This window comes from Nanorana parkeri, unplaced genomic scaffold (genome assembly GCF_000935625.1).
Source record: "Nanorana parkeri isolate BGI_ZX_2015 unplaced genomic scaffold, ASM93562v1 scaffold1898, whole genome shotgun sequence".
NCBI lineage: Eukaryota > Metazoa > Chordata > Amphibia > Anura > Dicroglossidae > Nanorana > Nanorana parkeri.
This window is the reverse complement of record NW_017308166.1, coordinates 176003-197388: the sequence shown is the minus strand read 5'-3', so window position 1 is coordinate 197388 and position 21386 is coordinate 176003. Positions and strand designations below refer to the sequence as shown.

Here is a 21386-nt window from a genome sequence, read left to right as displayed (position 1 = left end):
GAGCTTGTTTCTCTACATCCGCTTTACAAAGGGTAAGGTGTGACCAAGGTTCTGGGGAGATTGTTGTGAATGTGGGCTAAAGGCTCTTTCACACCATGCTTTTGCAGTATGATGGTAAGCTTTTTCAGTAAGGTGGTCAGAATAAATGGCACACACCGCAGCAATGCACATACAGTGCATTATCATGCATTGCTGTAACACGTGCTTTACTGTGACTAGATGGTGTGAAAGGGTCAGCTCAGACAGCATCTCTCACAACTGGTGGTTCTCTTCCATACAGCAGTGTGGATACAAGTCTACTTGGATTGTAGCTGATATACCTCCTTCCCTGTAAGTCTAATGACAGTGAATTGTCATTTTCATTGGTTGTAGAAATTGTTTTAAGTCTAAAATGTAAGGAGTGCCCCAGTTATCCAGTTACCAGAATTGCTGGAATTGTGAATGATACAGCAGAGTGGAACCTGCTGGTGTTGCGCACCCAAATATATATACTTTTACATTTGGTTGGAGCACATTTTGTATATTTGTCTCTTCCATCTAGAGCAATTCATACATATTTGATACATATAGTTTATGGCGTGTGTAAATGCACATTATTTGTGTTGTGATATACTCATAGCACTAGACTAGAGTTTTTGGTTTTAAGAAGCATTTCAAGATGGAAAGCACCTGACATTTCCAGAAATAGCTTTCACAACAATGAAGAACAATTCCATTCAAGTTGTGGCTTTCAGGCAATTTATATTGTTAAAATTCTGTATTGGCTGTCTTTTTACTTCATGGTTCAATGATGCTGAAAAATATAATACCTACAAAAGACCATAGTGCAAATTCCATACAACTTGCCAAGCCTGTTAAAGCAAAGTCAACGGGGGAGTGAAAAATCTGGCACTCTGTCAACTGTCTTAAACTACGACGCCTGCTGTGCACACCACAACCTAGAGTTGTTTAGGGATCTAAATGGTGTATCATGGGTAACTTATGTGCTGAGAAAACGTTGCCTACCTAGCATGAGTAGGGTTAACCCACGCAAGAATAAAGAATCAAGCATAGCCATGTGTTGGTCCTTGTAATCAGCTCGGGTGAGGCATGTCTCTGATGACTTCACTGTACTCCAGCACTGTTTCCAAGCCACAGCCACAAATCTATACAGATTGTGTTACAAGAGTATAAGAAAGAGCACAAATAGAAGCGCTTGAAGTATATTACACCTATAAACCAATGCTATTCTGCTGTAGTGGTGCTAAGGATCAGGAGGTATGCTGTGAGAAGAGGAAACATTTCCAAACACAGACGGCATGACAGGTAAAGGATATCCTGTCTGCATAGACACAAAGGTTGAAACGCATGTATCCTATAATCTGTGACTCAGTAAAGGACATTGTTTGTTCTTAAAGGGTAACTATAGTCTTTTTTATGCTTTATAGACATATTTTTTATATATCATGAGCTTCAAGCAGCTGTAAACCCAGTCATTGCCAATACATTGCCAAAGCATTAACTCCTTTGGGAGACCGATCTTAAACAGCTTCCATGTATTGAATGCCCCAAATATCTTATTTTTAAGCAATATTAGCAATTATGTGACCACTCTTTCTCCCCGTTACTCTAAATACCAGGAGTAGGGGATGGAGCCTTGTGATGACACCAACATCACTAATCCCAGAAGCTCTGAGGGTGGATGACAGTAGGGCTCCCAGATAGAACCGCTTTCAGGGCTTGTTCACACTGTGTGCATTGGGCTGTGTTTTTCTGCACACCACTGCACATGTGCAGCATGAACAGGGCACATTGAAAATACATGTTTTCTATGTACCCTCTTTACACCATACATGTGTGCTGGTGTGCAGAAAAAAAGTAGCTCAATGGACATGGTGGTCAATCATCACAGCCTAATCATCACTAATCCAAGGAGCTCTGGGGGCATATGACAGTAAGTTCCCAACTGGAGTCACTATCAGTCAAATACTATGCCCCACTCTACACAGCCTGAGATGAGGAACCTGACAGCAGGAGATACAGGCGTGCTGTGTGCATCCTGTATCTCCAAGCAGTAAACTCAGGGATGAAAACATGGATCTGCTTCAATGCTTGGTGTTGTCAGATCAAAGGAAGAAACAATGGAAACTGCCGTCTGAACTCAATGTCTGAACTTCCCACAATCATCATTGCTTGCTGGAAGCAATTGTGGGATATATATTCTTTAGAAATTAAGATTGCATCAAATCAAGCAGCATGGGAAAAGATGCAAAGCACACTGGAAATCCAGGAAGTTGTTGAAAGTGAGGGGCAGACGGAAGGCAGTGCACACTACATAAAACCATTGTTTAAACAACAAATTCCTCAAAAGATGACCTGTAACATTTATATTTTTTATAAAATATAGGTCAATGTAAATTCTGCAGACCATGCATAGCATTGTGCTTAGTAAATGCACATAATTCTGTCTGTATATCATGTCCTCACTGGGGCATGCGTATCATGCTGACTAGGGTAAATGATACACTACACTGTATTTTAGATAATAATTTATCAGTAAATGTTGCTGCTGCAGCAGTACAGCGACATAGAAATAGTGCACAGCCCTAACCTCCCAATTCTATCATCATTTTCTGCTTAGATAAGCATAAGAGGGAACGCAGACATACCTGGCAGTGAATGAGCTATATAATGGATTTGCTAATGTTTAATGTAGCTGAGAGAATGACACTCGTCAGACAGACAGAAATGAAATAGATTAACACTTTGTAAAGTTCCTAGCCTATTCCTCACGTCTACATAATTATGAGACCCCCCTATTCACTTCAAAGGATCCCTTATTTATTGACCTGGAGCGAAATGTACAGCTGTTCTGCCAGCTGTGCGTCCTCAGAATGAGATACCAGTAGCAGCACCAATATAAAAGGTTTCATTCCCTGTAGAAATCAGGCATGTGGAGGCTAGTATAACACTTAAGTGTAGACAAGCCAGTGACCTGTGAAGTCATGTATTATAACTGTGGTGGGCAGGGATGAAATTTAGAAACATAATGCAAAGCAAACTGGAGTCCATAGTTTAGTATAGAAGTTTATATGTTAACTTCATGATTCTGTATGTTGCTTCAAGGAAAGTGAAGTGCCTCCCACAGACAGAAGCATAGGAATGGTTCCAAAACATCCAAATGCACACTTGTATCCTACATATGCATGTGCTAGGCTGTAAAAAATGAAAACATCCAATCTAGGTTATTATAATTATTGTCCAACTCAAGGGTTCCAAGTTAATCTGTAAGATTTTCTTTGCATTTAGAGAATTAAGCCTTAGCCCAGCCAGTCACAATTGCAGGTATTGAATCATTTCACTTCACCGTACCTAACCTTGACTTGGCCCAAACGTGGTCGCTAGTATGACTGGGGCCAGCTCCGGCACTGATGCCTGCACTAAAGAATGTGGTACCTTCAAGTAATAGATTAGGTCATTAAAAACCTTATGTAGTAGGAAATCACAAGGCCCCGATGGGCTTACTTACTTATCCACTAAGACATTTAAAAACACATTCCTCCCGCACATGTCCAAATTGTATAATGCTTTCCTCAACTTTCAGCCCATCCCAATTCTTATGCTTAGTTATCATAATCCGCCCCAAACCCGACAATAATCCTTCCTTACTAATTTCCACCCAATTGCTCTCCTAAATTTGGACTTAAAAATCATAAACTCCTAGCCTTTTGGTTGGGTATACTTCTTCCTACACTCATTCATGCAGACCATGTAGAATTTGTTTCCAACTGACAAACACCAGATTGTATTATTGACCGTATTGATAGCAAACCACACTAAAGATGAAACATTAATATTAAGCTTAGACGTTGAAAACTTTTTCATCCAATTCAGTTGCCATTTGGTGCTCTCCGCCCTATGGTACATAGCCATTCATTACCCCTTCATCCCCACTATTCAAAACTTACACAACGCTTCCTCAGCCTCAATCGTACTACAGAGCCTCCTCACAGTTTGCAACGGTACTAGGCAAGGTTGTCCCCTGTCCCTCATTCGCCTTGTACATTGCATTGAGACTTTTGCCATCCATATATGAAATTCCATAGACATTACAGGCATACAAATTGCAATTATCATTTCAAGTTCTCCCTCTCTGCTGACGGCAATTTGCTAAACCTAACCAAACCCCTATTGTCTCCCTCTGACCTGCACAACAAAATCTCAATATTCTCCTGTCTATATCAGGCTATATAAACCTAATCTGACCAAAAACGGAAACCCTGCCGCTAAACATCCCTGCTGAACCTGCAGCAAAATTACCTCATGCCCCAAGCATCTAAATTATATAACTTAATCATGTACCGCTTTTCTTTGTACTTGAAAACTATTTACAAAGAAAATGCTTCCTGCTTTATAGATATTTAGACACTATCACAACTGATCTATTCACAAAACACAAATAAAATACAACTACATACCTAAATGGGAAGGCTCTCTAGGTTGTACATTTTCCTTCTGTGCTTGCCCATTCCTGACATGCCTAATGCCTAACTAAACTAATGCATCATATCCTAACTGCTGCAGGGTGTGTAATAGCACTGAAATGGAGAATAGCACTGAAATGGAGACAACCGATAAAGCAGTCTCAAACAGACCTATAAATGCATTTAAGATATTCAAGTTCAAAATATGGAGTACCTCACAGCACAGCTGAACAATCACTTTGACAACTACACTAAAATCTGGACTCCATGGATACCCATGATGCTTTTTAATATATACACATCACCACAACTATGCTCTCTATTGTCAATTGCAGGGAGTTCTGATACACCTGGTGAGAGAGAGGGAGAACATGCCTTCCCCCCTTTGGAGTTGGGTTACAAATAAAGGACTATGGGATAATGGAGCATAGATGTGGTTCATGCTAAGACTGTTGGTTGAATAGATGTATTCAAGACAAGGGTCTGTGCAGCATTTGTTTCTGCAAAGTTCACTATGCTCTGGAACTAATCAATTTGCATGGTGGGTGCAGTGTTGGCCTCCTACTTGGCCATAAAAAGCTGCTGTGCAGATGTGCGCAAGGAATCCAGTACTAGTTGGATCCAGACATCTCAGTGCTGCGTTGTATGGGGGCACTGCTAAACAATTATCCACCATTTTGGCGGATTTCTACATCTTAGATATTAGATCTAACAAAGTAAAAGCTATTAAGCTATTTTTCCTTCTTTTTTTTCATATTGCTACCACCCAAAACATGCTGTCTGATTCCACTACAGTAGGCTGTATCATAATATACAGTATATTGTCCTGACTGAAGCCACCCTGCATTAATAAATCAACAGCATGGTCAAAAAGTGCAGCTATCATTGCATAAGCCATTTAGAATTTTGTGAATACCAACACAGAGTGACCTCTGAAAAACCATGTAAAAGACAATGGAGATTGCATCACACCTGTCATTGCATCATGGGTCGGTAAAGGAGTTGAAAAAAGGACTGATGTGCCCTATATTGGCAGCAGCTAGGGCAGTAATCCCCAGACACTGGAGGACATCTAATACCCCACAGATATGGGAGTGGGTGGATGAGCTAAATAGTGTCATGCGCCTGGAGGAGCTTACTGCCCGTCTCTATGATAGGTATCAGATGTTTGTGGATAGATGGAGACCCTGGAGGGAGTATATTGGATCCCCAGAGATAAAGAAACTTCTATAGGAATTAAAAGCAATGATAGAAGATCTATACATCCAGACCCAGAAAAACAAACAATAACAGAGCCGTGTTAAAGCTTGCCGGTGTGGGGTTTTCTTCAGTTTTTTTTTGCTTGGTTTTTAATATTTTTATGGGGAGTGGGGATGAGTGGGTTACGGATGTTGAGTTTGGAAGTATTTTTGTGATATGTGAATGAATTGTACTGAATTTTTTATCTATAATATGAATTTAGCAATGTGCTGTAAGTTGTTCTTGTAGAAAATAAATAAGTAATTATTCTTGGAAAAGAAAAAAAAGACAATGGAGATGAGCTATTCTCCAGAACTTGCCAATTATGGAAGTAAATACTTCCATTGTGCTTGCAACAAATTTAGAACATTATTTTATACATTCCTAATAATCCAGAACGGAACTGGTGTAACTTCACCCAGGTGAAGCATTTCTGTAAATCCTGTGCAGTCATCGGGTGCCTTGGGTGATATTGTTACTGAACATTTGATCTTCTCCCTGGTCCACTCATAATGGACAAAACGGAAAGTCATTGGTTTGGCATTTCCCTAATTCTGTGCTTGTTATGAGAACGCTTTGAGTTCACTTCCTGCTTTTGTAGAGGGAGGTGAAGAGTGTAAAGAGAATGAGCAAAGCTTGTTTCCACAAATCAGGCCGGTTATTTTTATAAAGTGATGACATTGGTAGCAAGGAAAGAACGAGTATGCGTTTGGTAGAAAAAAGCTGTGTAATTTCTGGTGTAGGCTATGAAGTTCCACAGAAAGGCAGTGCACTCTGCAAGAACAATAAAACACAAAGCACAATGTCATAGTGTGGTCATTTATACTCACTGCTGTTCGGGATCTTTAAGAATAGCCCGAACAGCAGTGAGAAGCCTGCCGGAGGTTTGGCTCAGCCGATCCAAATGTTGGATCGGCTGAGTCGAACTCCTTACACAGGAGTAAGCCGATGTACGGCTGAAATTAGCCGTACCAGCCTGAAGTGAATAGCCGAACAGTGTTTGGCTCACTTCACTTCAGATCGGTCATTCACTCGGCTGCCCTCGGCAGCTTCGTGAATAGACCACTTATTGTTTGATAAAAGGCATCATTGAAAATCGCACGTACAAATTCCTCAAGGTGGGTAGACCCGAAGATAGACTCGTTGGGAGCCTCAGAAGACCTGAATATGGCCAGGAACAGGGGGAAGATTTGGCGCTTTGTTAACACAAGAAGAAATTGTTCAGTTAAAGTGGCATTAAACCCTCAGATTTTTTAACATAAACCAATACTGTAATGTGCGCCTTACTGTAATCCATGGTGGTTTCCCTTCTCTTTGCTGCTCTTCCTTTTAAATCCTCATGTCTTCTCATGCTTGGGGAGAACTTCCCTTTTCAGCTCAGGGCCTCTTCCTGTAGTGCTGGCTCAGGTTACAAGCCTATACAAACCAACACACAGACACAATGTAGCCATTCCAGAGACAAGGCAGTCTGCTGCAAAACAGAAGTTCTGCAGAGCATGAGAACAGATACAGATTTAAAAGGAAGAGCAGCAAAGAGAAAGGAAACTATCATGGATTACAGTAAGGCACACATTACAGTATTGTTTTATGTTGAAAAATCTGAGGGTTTAATGTCACTTTAAAGTGTATGTAAACCCTCCGGCCGATGCTGGCATTTGTCTTCCGGGTTCCGTCCCTTGCGAACGTCTGCGTCCCAGGGAGGCGGAACCGGCGGGAGATTCAGAAGTAAAAAACAAAAAATAGAACGAAAAAAGGAAAAAAATTTAAACATCATACCGCCAGGAAGGTTAATTGTCTTATGATTAGCATTACTGAGTGCCAATATTTCTTACTATAATGTGCTTGGTATATATAGAACATTTTAACACTTTAGGTGATTCCCTTTAAGGAGAAATCAACTAATACTCACTTTTAAAAATGTTTAATTTCTCAACACTTTTGGCATTCACAACTTCTTGGCGTATATGCTCTTGGACCGTCTGCATTGGCTAGTGGTATCCACAATCCACTTGCAAACCTTTATTGTGCCCCAGGGGTTGCTGTAGAATGAAAACTGATGGGGTCTGTAACTATTTGTAGAAACTCTATGGCCCCATTCACACACCCCATTTTTCAATGAACGCCATTGCAATGACATCTGAAAATGAATGGGTGTTAATGGGAGCAGTTCACACCAGTCTGTTGGGTTGCGCTGCTGTCCGTTGAAAAAAATTAGAGCAGGTTCTACTTTTTTCAGCACAACACAACAGACTGGTGTGAGCCACTTACACATGTCAATTGAAGGGACAATACCTTATATAGCTTGGTGTAAAAATCAAACCGTAAGAAAAAAAAACTTTTTCCAAAACACGCAACGTAACGCAATGCAACAGATGTGAACAGACAATGCAAACTCAAGTCAATGTACCTTCATTGACTTGCGTTTTTGGCTTTGTTTCCGGTATTAATGCAATCAGTCACATCAGCTAGTCTTATAGCTATTTTGGTATAATTTTTTTAGTCTGTGAGAGATGCCACTAGGATGGCATTTCTCCTTTTCTACATTCCAATATTTTATGACACAGCCATTTGTGTTCTTGGTCTGTTTTTATGTTCCTATTAACTGGCAAAGTTAATTCCTGTTGACAGATCCACTTAGAGTAGGATAAACCAGTTACCCGCATCCAGGGTTATCTCTATTGCCGGGAACATTTCCATAGAAATGATGGACTAAGACTACAGATAAATTGCCTAGGCACTGCCTAGGAATATCTCCCTAGCTGGGGATCGCAGTGTGAAGCAGCACAGAGGTCAAAGGTAACAACAAGTGGTGCGTTTGACCCTTCAACACAAAGGTTAACCTCGCCTGTTCCCAACACTCTATCATTAGGTTGGCTGTGCCATGCATCATTACACATCTTTTGTTGATGTAACCTTGTAACACGTTTTATCTGGTTAAATGCAGTGATCCCTTCCTTTTAACTTTCAGAAACACCTTTGTCATTTTCAGTAGTGTGAACACAAAAATAGATTTGCTTCTGAATAGCTCAAGAATGATGTGAAGTTTGCTTACTGCTTTTAAATTAGGTAATATATTTTTAGGCTTAGTAAAATGCAATAGTGTTTAGAAATGCATACAAATTGAAAACTCATAAAAGCTCATTTTTGGTCCATTTTTTATACAATGCTGACCACGGTTTAGAAATACACTCTATTAACATATAAAAGCATAACGCAAAGTCTTCAATACTAATTTTGACACTGCTGTGTTTGAACAGACAGGCTGATTTATAAATTTTCCGCCCACCATATACACTGAGTGGCCAGATTAATATGACCACCTGACGTTTGTAGGCAAATTAGCTATAATTAGCTATAATTTTGTGCTGAAGAGGGCCAGACCGTTATAAATAGGGAAGAAGGTTGTTTAGCACGACAGTAGAAGTGATATTTTTCTGAAGACATGAGTAAACAACGCGATTTAACAGCCTTTGAACGTGGGATTATTGTTGGAGCGAGTATCAGCAAAACAGCAGAATTCGTTAAATGTTCAAGAGCAGCTGTTGTTAAAGTGTTTAAAGACTGGACTGTCAGCTGAAAATCTGGGTCTGAACGTGCGAATTGTGGCCGTCAGCGACTAGTCAATGTTAGGGGAGAACAGAGAGTGGCAAGACTGGTACAAGACAACAGAAGGGCAACATTGCAGTGTCAGATTCCTCGCATCACCTTTGAACATCTCGTGGAGTCACGAGGCGCCCCAACGAAGTCATCTCGTGGAGTTATCTCATGGCCCAACGCAGTACTGATGGGGTGGTCATAATAATCTGGCCACTCAGTGTAGAATATATAGGAAATTGCTATGCTCATCAGCTCCATCTAGTGCTGAGCTAAAGATTTCTAAATCAGCCCCATACTGTCAAACCATATGATGGTACCTTGTTGCAAATACTGTGGACACATAAAGTGTGCCTCATAATTTGTTAATTCTTAATTTTCTTACAGGTAAACCAGGGAGCCTCAAAGGCACTGGGGTCAGGCCTCGGATACTTGGAACATATCTGCCAGCTTATAGAAAAAATTGGCCAGCTTCAAGAGCATAATCTGAAGCTGCAAAAACAAATCTTTGTGTTACAAAAGGAAGATAGAATGAAACAGATGAAAGAGGTAAGAGAACCGTCAACACCTTAATAATTATTCACACAACATGGAAAAAATTAATCAAAAATAAATAAGAATAAATGACTTGGATTAACCAAAGGGAACCTTTCACAAACCAAAATACCTGTGTGAGAAGTCTATCTGAGATTTTAATGAGGACATTCTCAGTTAATTTAAATACAGTAGAGTTGTCTGTACTGGCCTAGAAAAATGGCCTAGAAATTCAGTCCAGGAGTCACAGAATGGCAGCATTCATTTCAGGGGAGGACTGGGAACCTTTGGCCTGGGTGCCAACGCAACTGGGGCCCTTTAATGCCCTTTAATGCCCTTTAATGGTAGGGACATAACACAGTATGCCATGCAAAGTGTGCCAATGTACTGCAGTGGTTGAAATGCATGGTAAAAAGTGAGTGTTCCTAAAGAGACATAGTTCATGGTAACACCCTTTTCACCTGTTCCAGCAGTAAGCTTCCTATGCAGCCTTCAGCATGACTTCCTAGAGCCACAAAAAAAGCAGCTGCTGGAAGACTTCTCCCTGCAAGGTGCTGTGATTGCACATTTAAATGGGTAGCAGGCAGCTATAAAATACACTGCATTTGTCACTGCAGATCCCACTGTCTGTGACTGAAGTCTGCATTTACACCTGTGGCCTGCATTTGCCCCCTCACACTGCCAACCTTCCTATGTACCTGCCACTGTGGAAAGCCCAGCATGTGTGTATACTATTATTTATCACATGAATTGCTTAGATTACTGGCAGGAGCTAAAGAGCAGATTGCATAGAATCCAGATAAGCTTCCACATAAACATACCTTAGCTTCATAAATGTATGTTAACATATACACACTGTCAAATCATCAATCAGCCTGCCTGCCTTCCCAGAAGGGAATAAAGAAATTGGTGATGTAGAAGATCCAGGAATTCCATTAGAAGGGGCTTAGTTTAGGAATGCTAGTTATGTGAGCATGATATCACAACCCTGACTGGAAGGACTGAGATGTAACAGCTCACATGCCTCCTTTCTCCTTGGTGTAGGAGTACTTTGGACAGCACTGCTCCTGTGGAGCAGCGAATATTTTGCTCAGCCCGTACCAGGAGACTAAGAAGCATTTTCCTGCGAGGAGGAACCGGCCGCATAGTATGTTTGTACAAAGTGGAAACCAATCTGACCTCTCCATGATCCCAGAAATTGGCATTAACTATGAAAAGTTTGGCTACAAAGGTTGGTTTCTTATCAGTTTGTCTGCTTTAACACACCCTGATAGATTTTAGCTGAACAATAGTAATAAACTCTTAACTGTGTTACAGTCAGCAAATGCTGGCTAATTCATTTAAATTCTGAGGATTTATTTGTTTAGGATGATTCTAACACCACTTACGTGCACAATCATAACCACTTATAGGCCTTCTTTAACTACTTCCATAAAATTGGCCATACAAAAACAAATATTTCCTCTATGGTAACAGAAGATCCAACAACTACAAGTACATGGGTGTCTACTCAAAACTTAAACGTATATGCTGGAAGAATGCTATTGCTTATTAAACCTTACTCTATACATCAGAAATCGCCTTTAGGTATATGCTAATTATGTAAAATCAGTATAATTTTTCTGGTTACTAAACCTGCAGCTTCATGTGTAGACCTTGATATATGTAAAAAGAAGAACGGAAAGTACAACATTATACTGTGTCCTACCATTGTATTCTTTGTGTACTGCTGTAGGAAACAATGTCCAGATGGATGGCTGGAGAAGTCCTAACATACTGGGAGTCAGGAAGCCTTTCACTAAACTAAAATGTGAAGACAAAGAAAGTAAGCTGGGCTGGGACAGGAATTTCAATGAAGCCTTCACACCACTGGAACAAGATATGAAAAAGGTACTTTTTTTTATTCATCTACACAGATTTTATGGTGTTGACTTACAAGTATGTGTCCTAATGGAGAAACAAGCTTCATTCTGGATCCATAGTAAGATCCCCCAGACATGCACTCAGTCTGTACTTCCTTTATTTATGAATAGCATGGACAATGGGCAGCATCTACTATACACACACACACACTGTTCCAGGCACTGCCAGTACTTGAAGACATTATCTGGTTTAGAGGGAAAAGACAGGGGTCCTGCACAGTCTTCATTTTCAGACCACTGGCTTGATTCAGGGCCATACTGTTATATCGTAAGATATATCTGGACCAATGAATAAACAGAAACACCAACCAAGTTTGGGGTGTTCAAGGGATGGTTTAATGGATCACATGTGTTTACATCTAAACGTAGATGTTTTTCTAGATCTTGATCTTTATTAGGTTACATTATGGTTACTCGAAGTTATAGAAAAGTATTTTTATATCTCAATTTTCATAAAAACTATTCTGATAAGAAAGTTTTTACACCTTTTTTTTCTTTTTTTTCCCTAGCAAAATTTTGTAATAAGTTTATACAATAAGACATATGCATTCCTTAGAAGTTGCATAAGTAACATCATACATTATACAGAAGAAAAAATGTATACCGTGTGTTATTAGAGTTGTCAGACAAATTCCACTAACTCGGTACAACATGAGTTCAAAGGGTAGATAGGTAAACAAGAATGGAGGAGAAAGTAGGGGTAGGGAAGGTAAAGGGTGAGAGTTAGGATTTGGTAGCAGTTGGACTGCCCGGATGAAGCAAAGCGTTTAAATGGCTGTTATGCTGTCAGGATGTATGTCGGGCTGAGCATAAGTAATCCAAGGGTCCCAAACCTTCATAAGGTTCTTCTGGAAGTTTAAGAGAATGCTAGACAATCTTTTCGTTAAAAAAAAAGGAGTCAAGTCCATGTCTAACTCCCAGAAAAGGGGCCGATTGAGTCCTCCATGCTTGCGCTATGGTTTGCTTAGCGGCCAGAAGAACAAAAGTTGCTAGTTTGTGTTGGGTCTTAGTAAGGTTCGGGGGTTTAAGGTGCAAGAGGGCAAACCAGGGGTCCCTGACTATATTGGTATGAAAAAGGGATCTCAACAGGCGGAGCGTTTGGGCCCATAGTCTGTTGGAAAGTTTATTTTTAATATTATTTGCATATGCAGTATTAACACCTTAAATATTGATCTTGTAAGGCTAGCCATAGACACTCAAATCTCTAACTGAGAACACTGAGTGGCGACAAATGTAAAGTCTCAAGTTGCTGGCCTGTTGGGACCCACACTAATCTTCTCCTCTCTAATGCCTGCAAGTGGTGAAGTTAACCCCTACATGGTCCAGTCATTAAAAGCAATTCTTCCAAATATCGGTCTATTTAGGGAAACCCTAACACACTCATTTATTCTAAGATTTACAAAATAAGATAAAATCATGCAAAGAAAAAATTAATTCAGCACAGTGAGACATCTGGAACTGTATTTTTAGATAAAACAACACACAGCTGGAAAAATAGTCTTTGAAGTGACTTTTCCCAAATGGGTCCAATAGCATTCTGGGACTGGGATGTGTATGCAGCTGATGTTTTGAGTATATCCCCTGAAAGGTTCTTATGAAGTTTTAATTCTCACACTTTAAGATCTACACCATATGACTACCAGATATTCGCAAATTTAAGCAACTCATTGAATAAGGCCTTCTATCAGGACTTGACCTGCTATCCTAAAAGAAAAAAAAAAGAACAAACTGTCAGCAGAAATCTTGCTGTTCCAAATAAGATCTGTCCACATGGGGTCTACAGCCAGCAGCTACTGAAAGAAAAATTGCAGTTTGACAAATGCCACCCAACAAATGCAGACTCCCTGATCCCTACAACAATGTCTGCTGACTGTTAATTAAGATAGACATACACAAACAGATCCCTCATCAGTTTCAACTAAAAGTGATCTATGTGCCCATTCTTCTAACAACTACTCAGCACCTAAACCCATCTCATCTTTATCTACTGATTTGTTCTTTTGTAACTAATGCATACTGAAAGGGTTTTCTTTTTTACCTTATCTCTTGATAAAATACCTTAATCAGTTGCAATGATTTATAGGCGTGCTGGAAAATCTGTATGAGCATAAGTTGCAATGAATTATGGGCATGCCGGAAATTCTGTAAGGCTAACACTGCCGACTTTGTCACATCCCAGCACTCTTTGCTCAGCCGGTGCACAATTCAGTAGTTATAAAAACAGGCTCTTTTTTATCAAAAACAGTATAAAGGAGCAAGTTGCCGGAGGCAACCAGCTGTATTATCCCTTCTGGTTTTATAATAAAATAAGAGAAAAAGAACAAAGTTTCCATTTATATTTAGATAATGTATTATTTTACAGAGAAGTATAAAGGGCATCCAGCTAGGAAAACTGTAAGTCATGGGAAAACAGAGGGAGGAATTTACTAAGACGCCATATAGCTGTGTAATGGGGAACCTGCCAAGCGTGTAAAAACTACAATGGATTTGCACTTTTTTGTCATTTTGAAACCCCAAAATAATCATCATCATCATCATCATCTTTGGGCTTTGATAGCTTTTCACAATAGAACCTGCAATATCACTATAGATTTGCTGGCACTCATTGCCTGTTGCACTTGTACTACTTTACTCCTACTCAGTGCATGTTCCCCCTCAGCAATTCTTCCACTAAAGAAAACAGGCAGTCTGTAGTATTATTATTATTATTATACAGCAGCGGTCGCCAACCTTTCGGACCTCATGGACCACTAAATTCATAATTTGAAATCCGCATCCCCCAACCACCCCCGTGCCTCCCCTTCCCCCACACTGAGCCACTATTACCTGGCTTCTCCCCACTTTTTCTATGTCCCGTAGCCTGCTCCGCCTGGGTACTGGGGAGATGCCCAGCCTCCTGCAGAACTCACACTGTACCGAGAGCCGCGCATTCCTTGTGACAGCCGCTGCTTGAGTCAGTGAGAGGCAGCCCAGGAGCCTCTGTGCCGCTTCAATGATGGCCCAGCCTGCACGGCATCAGAGGGGCCCGGGGGACCACCAAAATTTTCTCGCGGACCATCAGTTGGCGGCCGCTGTTATACAGGATTTATATAGCACCAACAGCTTGCACAACTGTTCACAATATAAGGAAGATATAACAGTTACAATACAATTAAAAACAAAATGGTTAGGAGGGCCCTGCCCAGGATATAGTTAGTCTAGAGACAGGATTGCCTTTCCAGTAGAAGAACAGTAAGTCTGTTCTGTATGCAAGCTTATCTGAAGTGTCAGACCACCCAAAAGTGATATTTTAGATATTGGTTTTGCTTATTGTTCTGAATAAGCCCCTGGTTTCTTATATAGATTAAATACTCCAACAGCAAACGCGGCCTTCCATAGGTACTCTTGCTCACCTATGAGTTTCGGGTGATTCCGCCCATCTTCTGTGCCTCCTGTTGCATTCTCTATAATATAAAATACCAATTTCAGCAGAGAATGGAAACCTTTTAATTGGCATAGCAGGTGTGCAAACCCAGAAACTCAATTACAAAGATCTCACCAGTAGAGAGATATAAGAAACTGTCATGTTTTTAATTCCCCAGTATCTACCAAACACTGAAATATCAGTTTTGTGTGGGCTGACCCTTGAATAAAATTAAAGAACTTTAATGAAAAGAAAGCACAAGGGATGTCAACCATGATTTCTGATAGAAGGAATGTGTCTCTTTCCCTACTGCAAGTTCAGACATTCCTCCATTATGTCACAACATGCCTAAACCTGCAGTATTTGTTTTTAAACTCAGCACAAATTCTCTGGCAGGATTAGCCTGTTCACCGTGGATAAGTATTATAGCGGGTCAGGTCTGAACTAAAGGCAGAATATAATTTACACTGCACCATGTGAAACAAAATATTATTATGTGTAAAGAACATGATGTGATACTGTTGTACTATGTAATCTCCAAAGTCATGTCATCAGTTACTGTGTACTCTGATACATACAACATTACAAGTACAAACTACAGGGCAATCCTGAAGTGGTTAGAAAACTAACATCTGCCTCTAATCTTTAGCTGGATCTCCATCCATGGGGACGTGTCCGAGATCTTCTTAAGAAGACCAAAAAGAACCAGAACAAATTAGGATTATCGTCCGCATCATTGAAGAGATCCTGCCCTCAACTCTACAGGTAACCTGAATTATTACCGTCATTTTAAAATGATGACCTTTTCCCTACCTTTCTATTTCTATGCTGCACTTTTCTGAATTTATGGCTGAGCCAAGTATTTTTGTTAATCACTACCTGGCCGAACATTTTTCCGGAAGACAGGAAGATTATGCCTTCACCTCCAGCTGTCCTCTGACTCTTAAGATCCACTTAAAGCAAACCTGTAGCTAGTAATGGAACTCAGAGACCACCATTAGGCATCTATGTACATAATGCATACCTTACAAAACACATTTCAAACCTCAGTAACTGTACCCTGGTACTGCCATATTGGATTCTGTGAGTGGCTGAAGGGTAAGAGCCGAGTCAGATAGCAACCTACTAGAAAATGCTATTTACTTAAGATTAGTGAAGCATTGTCTAAAAGGTATTTTAATGCACATTAAGAAAATAATGCTATTTTACCTATTAACACTTGACCATAAGTTTACATTAAGGTTCCAGGTCAGCCTATCTGCTGTTGCTGTTTCAAGGAAGTCTCATGATTTTTCAGTTATTTTACTTAACAGGGAGGAAAGAAGGACCAATTCCTTTGTTTATTTACATAAGCATTTAATCATCACAGCACTCCCTTGTTAGTCATTGTTTGTTGTATTATTTATCTCATTTTCACTTTTATGTACTTGTGAAGGTGGCCTTTATTAGGATCATAAGGCACAGGAAACATTTTAGATAAAAAGGTTGAGAAATTTAAAGTTAAGATATCATATGACACTTGTTTACCATTTCTGCTAGATTGGGTGACTATGTGGAGGTTATGGGAGACCTCCAATCCAAGTGGAAGACTGCGGTTGGGAGGAAGAGTTAATTAGGCAGGTTTTCTCCTTGATATAAGCAGCATCTATCAACGTTTGATTCATCAACGTTCTGGCATTATCACCAACGTTGTTTCTAAGTCAGATCTTTGTGTTAATAGTCCCACTGGGTGATGATAGTGTCTGTAGGAAGTCAGACTGTGTATACCTATAGACTAAGTAGTTAAACTAAACATTAGTTTCACCCCAGACATTCTCCCTTCAGCCAGCTGGCCTACAAAGGCTTCTGCACTCGCTGAAATGAAAACCAGTCACTTATTCCACTAAAGGATGGATGATCCATTGTGTGACTCTAAGGGAAGGCTGTGACAGGGTTGCCAACCCCATCAGTTTGGCACAGAGAATGCCAAGCAAAAAGAATTGGTGGCTGAAGCAAAAAATTAATATTTTATCACTCTTTGCAAACCATCATTTGTGTAGTAGTTTTTTTTTATATAGTATGAAAGAAAGCTTGACTTTACATTACTTTTTTTTAAATTATAAAAACTTTTAGGTCTTACTTTAACAGTAAAAAAATTGCAATCATACTAACCAGGGTAGTCCTCAAACACCAGTTATAATTTAGTTTTACTTTATACTTGGAAGGGTGTGATATTATGGACCTAGCATCACTTAACAGACAGAAATAGTGAGAGCCGTATAAATTAAATTTTGTACATTTTGCTTGAGGAAATAGTCTATATTTCTCCAAGCACATCCATAATGTCACATTTACAGCTGGAAGAAACATCTGAATTTCCTTCCATTGTTCTGTGTTAAAGAAATCCCAGACAGAAGCATGTCCAGCGCACTTCCTTATGTTTTTGTTTAAACATGCCTTTTTAAGACCTTAACTGTTCCTTTGACCTCACTTAGTTAACTCACACTTGACAGAAAAATACTTTTATAGCTCTGTCTCATAATGTTTTATTGCTTTACCTTCAGCTAAACAAAATTGTTTCCTTACTGGCAAGCTTTTCAAAGAAATATGGTGTATTGATTTATTTATCTTATCTGTCTTTGATGAAAGCTTATGCAGGCAATAGCTTTTAGAATCCACCTTAAAGCTGAATTCTAGGCAGATATTAAAGACAGGAACTGGAGCAGACAACAGCTGAAGCAGTTTTAACCAATCAGCTTCTATGTTTAATTTTCAAAGCTTAACTGAACAAATGAAAATAAAAGCTAATTGGTTACTATGGGCAAATGCTCTAGATTCTGTAAGTTTTACAAAACTGCAAAAGATTAAAATCAGGTGTGTTGCTCTGTGCTGTGAGACAGAGCTGTGTAAATGTCAGGACTAAAAAGGACAAAAATACAAATCCTTTGCCAGGTAAAACAGCTCCCTGATATGTATTTCATCCATGTATTTAGCTGTTTTCTGGAGCTCAGTCTTCATTATATTCATTGCCCCAGTACCCAATCCACTGCTGGTAAGCCCCGGTGCAGTCCACTCATAAGGCAGTCAGTTTTAGCATCTAGGATGTCTGCAAAAACCCCAAAATAATATTGGACTTATACTTAAAATGTCAACATTGCTATTTTTCCTATTCATAAAGTTGCTTTTCATTTTTACCATATAAATCACCCAATAAAACTCGACTTTGTTGATAACTTACTCAATGTATAACGACTTCCCACAATTTTTTTTCCTACAAAATGTTGACAATCTTGTATGCTATCCTAATTCTTTGTTTCCAGTTGAGGGAACCTTTACACTTATAAATTCGGATACTACAGAATGCTTATACTGCTACAGTGCTATAATCTTGCTCCTTGTTTCCATAGGCCGGATATTGTGCAAAATGACATTAAAAAAAGAGACAGAAATTCGATGATCGTCTTTGGACAGAATGTAAACAGAGAAAATCCATGGTCCAGTTTGTATGGCTTAAACAGGTAAACTTTTATTTTCAGTATAGTAGTTGTTAATGTACTAACTTGAAAAGTATTGCAAGGATTAAATTAGTTGAAAGGCAATTGTTCAGTACAGAAAGGAGATGGGATGAAGGAACACATTGGTAAGAAAAGATCAATTATCAAAAAAAAAGTAAGCCAAAACTAACTTGCGCTAATGGAAATAATAAAGGTGGGTAGAGATGGATTACGATTTCAAATTAATATTAATATGACCCTGGAGCTAAAATTACATAATAGTTCTAAAACCAAAGGGTAGGAAAAAAGCTGCTGAACTCAGGCTAAAAGCCCCCAGAATTATGATGTAACGAAGTGTACAGCGCTAGATGCCCTTCAGGAAATTCGATAACGGTAAGGATCAAAGTGATAATACCTCCGTGTCAAACAATCATGAAAAAATGTATATATATTAAATGTTTGTGTAAAAGGTTATAATGTGTTACAAATTGTGTCAACCGGTGTCATGAAAAACGTGTCATAAAAACACCTTATTAAATAAATAAATATATAAAAAAAGCCTTAAAAGGAGAACTGTGAGGGGAGTGCTTTTCACTCACCTCATAGTTCTAGCCGACCTGTGACAATGAGACTGTCACAGGTCGGCTCAGTAGATCGGGAGGTGAGCGAACACATACCGGGTTCGCTCGCCTCTCGATCCTGTCATGGCTCTCTGCCGTGACAGGGGGAGGGGCTGGATTAGCCCTCTCCCCGCTCCGATCTGCCAGCTCTGACTGGCGGAACGGACAGGGGAGGGGGCAGGTACAGCTGGCTCTGCCTCTAGATAGGCAGAGCCAGCTGTCACTCACGCAGCTGGGCGGATCCCATCGTCTAAGTCGGTATCCGCTCCGGCTGCGGCGTCTCAGTATACCGCGAGCTGTAGCTCGCGGTATACTGACCTTAGGGTAACGGGAGGACGCTAGTTTGTGTCCTCCCGTTACCCTAAGGAAAACTATGGGGAAAAACACTGACCCCCATCGTTCTACTTTACATGTAAGTTTATGTTTGGCTAAAATATTGGCCTACATACTCAACGCCCTCCCCATTAGCCCTAAAACTAATATGCCTACTAATATGCCTACCCCATATACAGGTACACTGCCAGGCTTGTCCATGGCCTAGCAATTTTACGACTATGGTATTCGTTTTTTGTACACCATTTACACTTGCCTACATACAGATTTCACAAATATACATTATGGATCCATAGACAGTCATAACCAATACAAATACTCCAAAGCAGAGATTGTAGTCCAGCCAGGTATAAAGTGGCAAAACCTGATGAAAAAAACTAAGAACAATACCTAAAATGAGTAAAATGACCATGTCATTGGTTATGAAGAATTAGGGTAACTATCCATGAAAGAGAAAAATAAATCCTAGTTATAAGTAATCATTCAGAAGTAAATAAAATAATTGGTCATGCGATTACCCTGGTACCCAACCTGTGACACTTGTTGTGTGCCCCTGAGACCAGGCAGTCTTCAGTGGAAGCATTGATTTGTAAATGAGTAAGAGCAGTGATCTCTTCTAGACTCATATATCAAGTCATGAGTCTCCCAGTGCCTTCTTAAGCAGGTATTCTGTCTCTAACCACACCAATAACATGTCTCCAGTCTCCCAGTGTCTTCTTCACCAGGTCTCCTGTCTCTAACCACACCAGTTACATGTCCCCGGTCTCCCAGTATCTTTTTCACCAGGTCTCCTGTCTCTAACTACACCAGTAACATGTCCCCAGTCTCCCAGTGTCTTCTTCAGCAATTCTCCTGTCTCCAACCACACCAGTAACGTAGCACCAGTCTCTGACTATCATTTTCTCTAGTATGTCTGAAGGCTCTCACAGTCCTCTCTAGCATTATCTATACTGAACATTTTGTACAGCCCTTTGGCAATGTGAGGGACCACAGTTGAGACCCCCTATACCTTGTAGGTTGGCAACCACTGTGCTATAGAAATCTCATCATAGACCAAGAGGACTATTATTTACACTATAGTCTACAATGTAACTCTGTAAGTGAAATCAGCAGATAGCACATTTTTTAAAATAGGTTTATTATTTATAATGTACATGTAAAAAAAATATGTGTATTAATTTATTGTTTTTCCTTTCTTTAGGAAAGATGATGATATGTGAAGATTCGGGTGGTAAACAGATAGAAAAAAAGAATAAAAGACAGATATAGAATGTACAGGAAGGTTTGATTGTATTATGTAGGTCTGTAGAATGTATGTAATGAGGTTAGTGACGACACAGATAATGTTATGTAAAATAATATTGGCCTGTTGAAAAAATATATCTTCATATTACATCTAAATTGCTATCTGTGTGCTCCTATAAAAGTCTTACTATTTATTACCTATAGCCCCTGTTTTAGGAGAAACACAAATATCATGTAATTGAACTATTGTCAGTAATAACAAGTAATTTAAAAAATAGTTATAAACAACAAACAAAAGTGATTTATCTTGGGAAATTGCACATCAAAATGTAAAAAAGAAGATAGGTGTGTGGCTTAACAAATAGTTACTGTACATTTAATTCATTATTTGATTTGTACTGAGAGGCATGGAGGCCATTTTGTACCATCAAAAAGGGATCCAAAGCCTTTTTCATGCATAGCTGCATCCACTCTATTTTTATCACAGGATGCACTTTCACTATAATAAATATATCTATATACCTGTTGCAATATTTTGCCACTGCAAATTAATATACATT

The 21386-nt window shown here is 39.6% G+C and overlaps 1 protein-coding gene across 1 annotated transcript in view; it reads left to right on the top strand.

Annotated features, from left to right (window-relative positions):
- Nucleotides 1-20821, top strand: part of LOC108800065 — a 45328-nt gene extending 24507 nt beyond the window's left edge. Inside the window, exons 3-8 of the mRNA XM_018572006.1 lie at nucleotides 9684-9845; nucleotides 10875-11061; nucleotides 11566-11720; nucleotides 15805-15920; nucleotides 18542-18652; nucleotides 20783-20821. Coding sequence (XP_018427508.1) covers nucleotides 9684-9845; nucleotides 10875-11061; nucleotides 11566-11720; nucleotides 15805-15920; nucleotides 18542-18652; nucleotides 20783-20801 — 750 coding nt within the window. The 3' untranslated portion in view covers nucleotides 20802-20821. The remainder of the gene's footprint in view (nucleotides 1-9683; nucleotides 9846-10874; nucleotides 11062-11565; nucleotides 11721-15804; nucleotides 15921-18541; nucleotides 18653-20782) is intronic.
- Nucleotides 20822-21386: the final 565 nt, after the last annotated feature.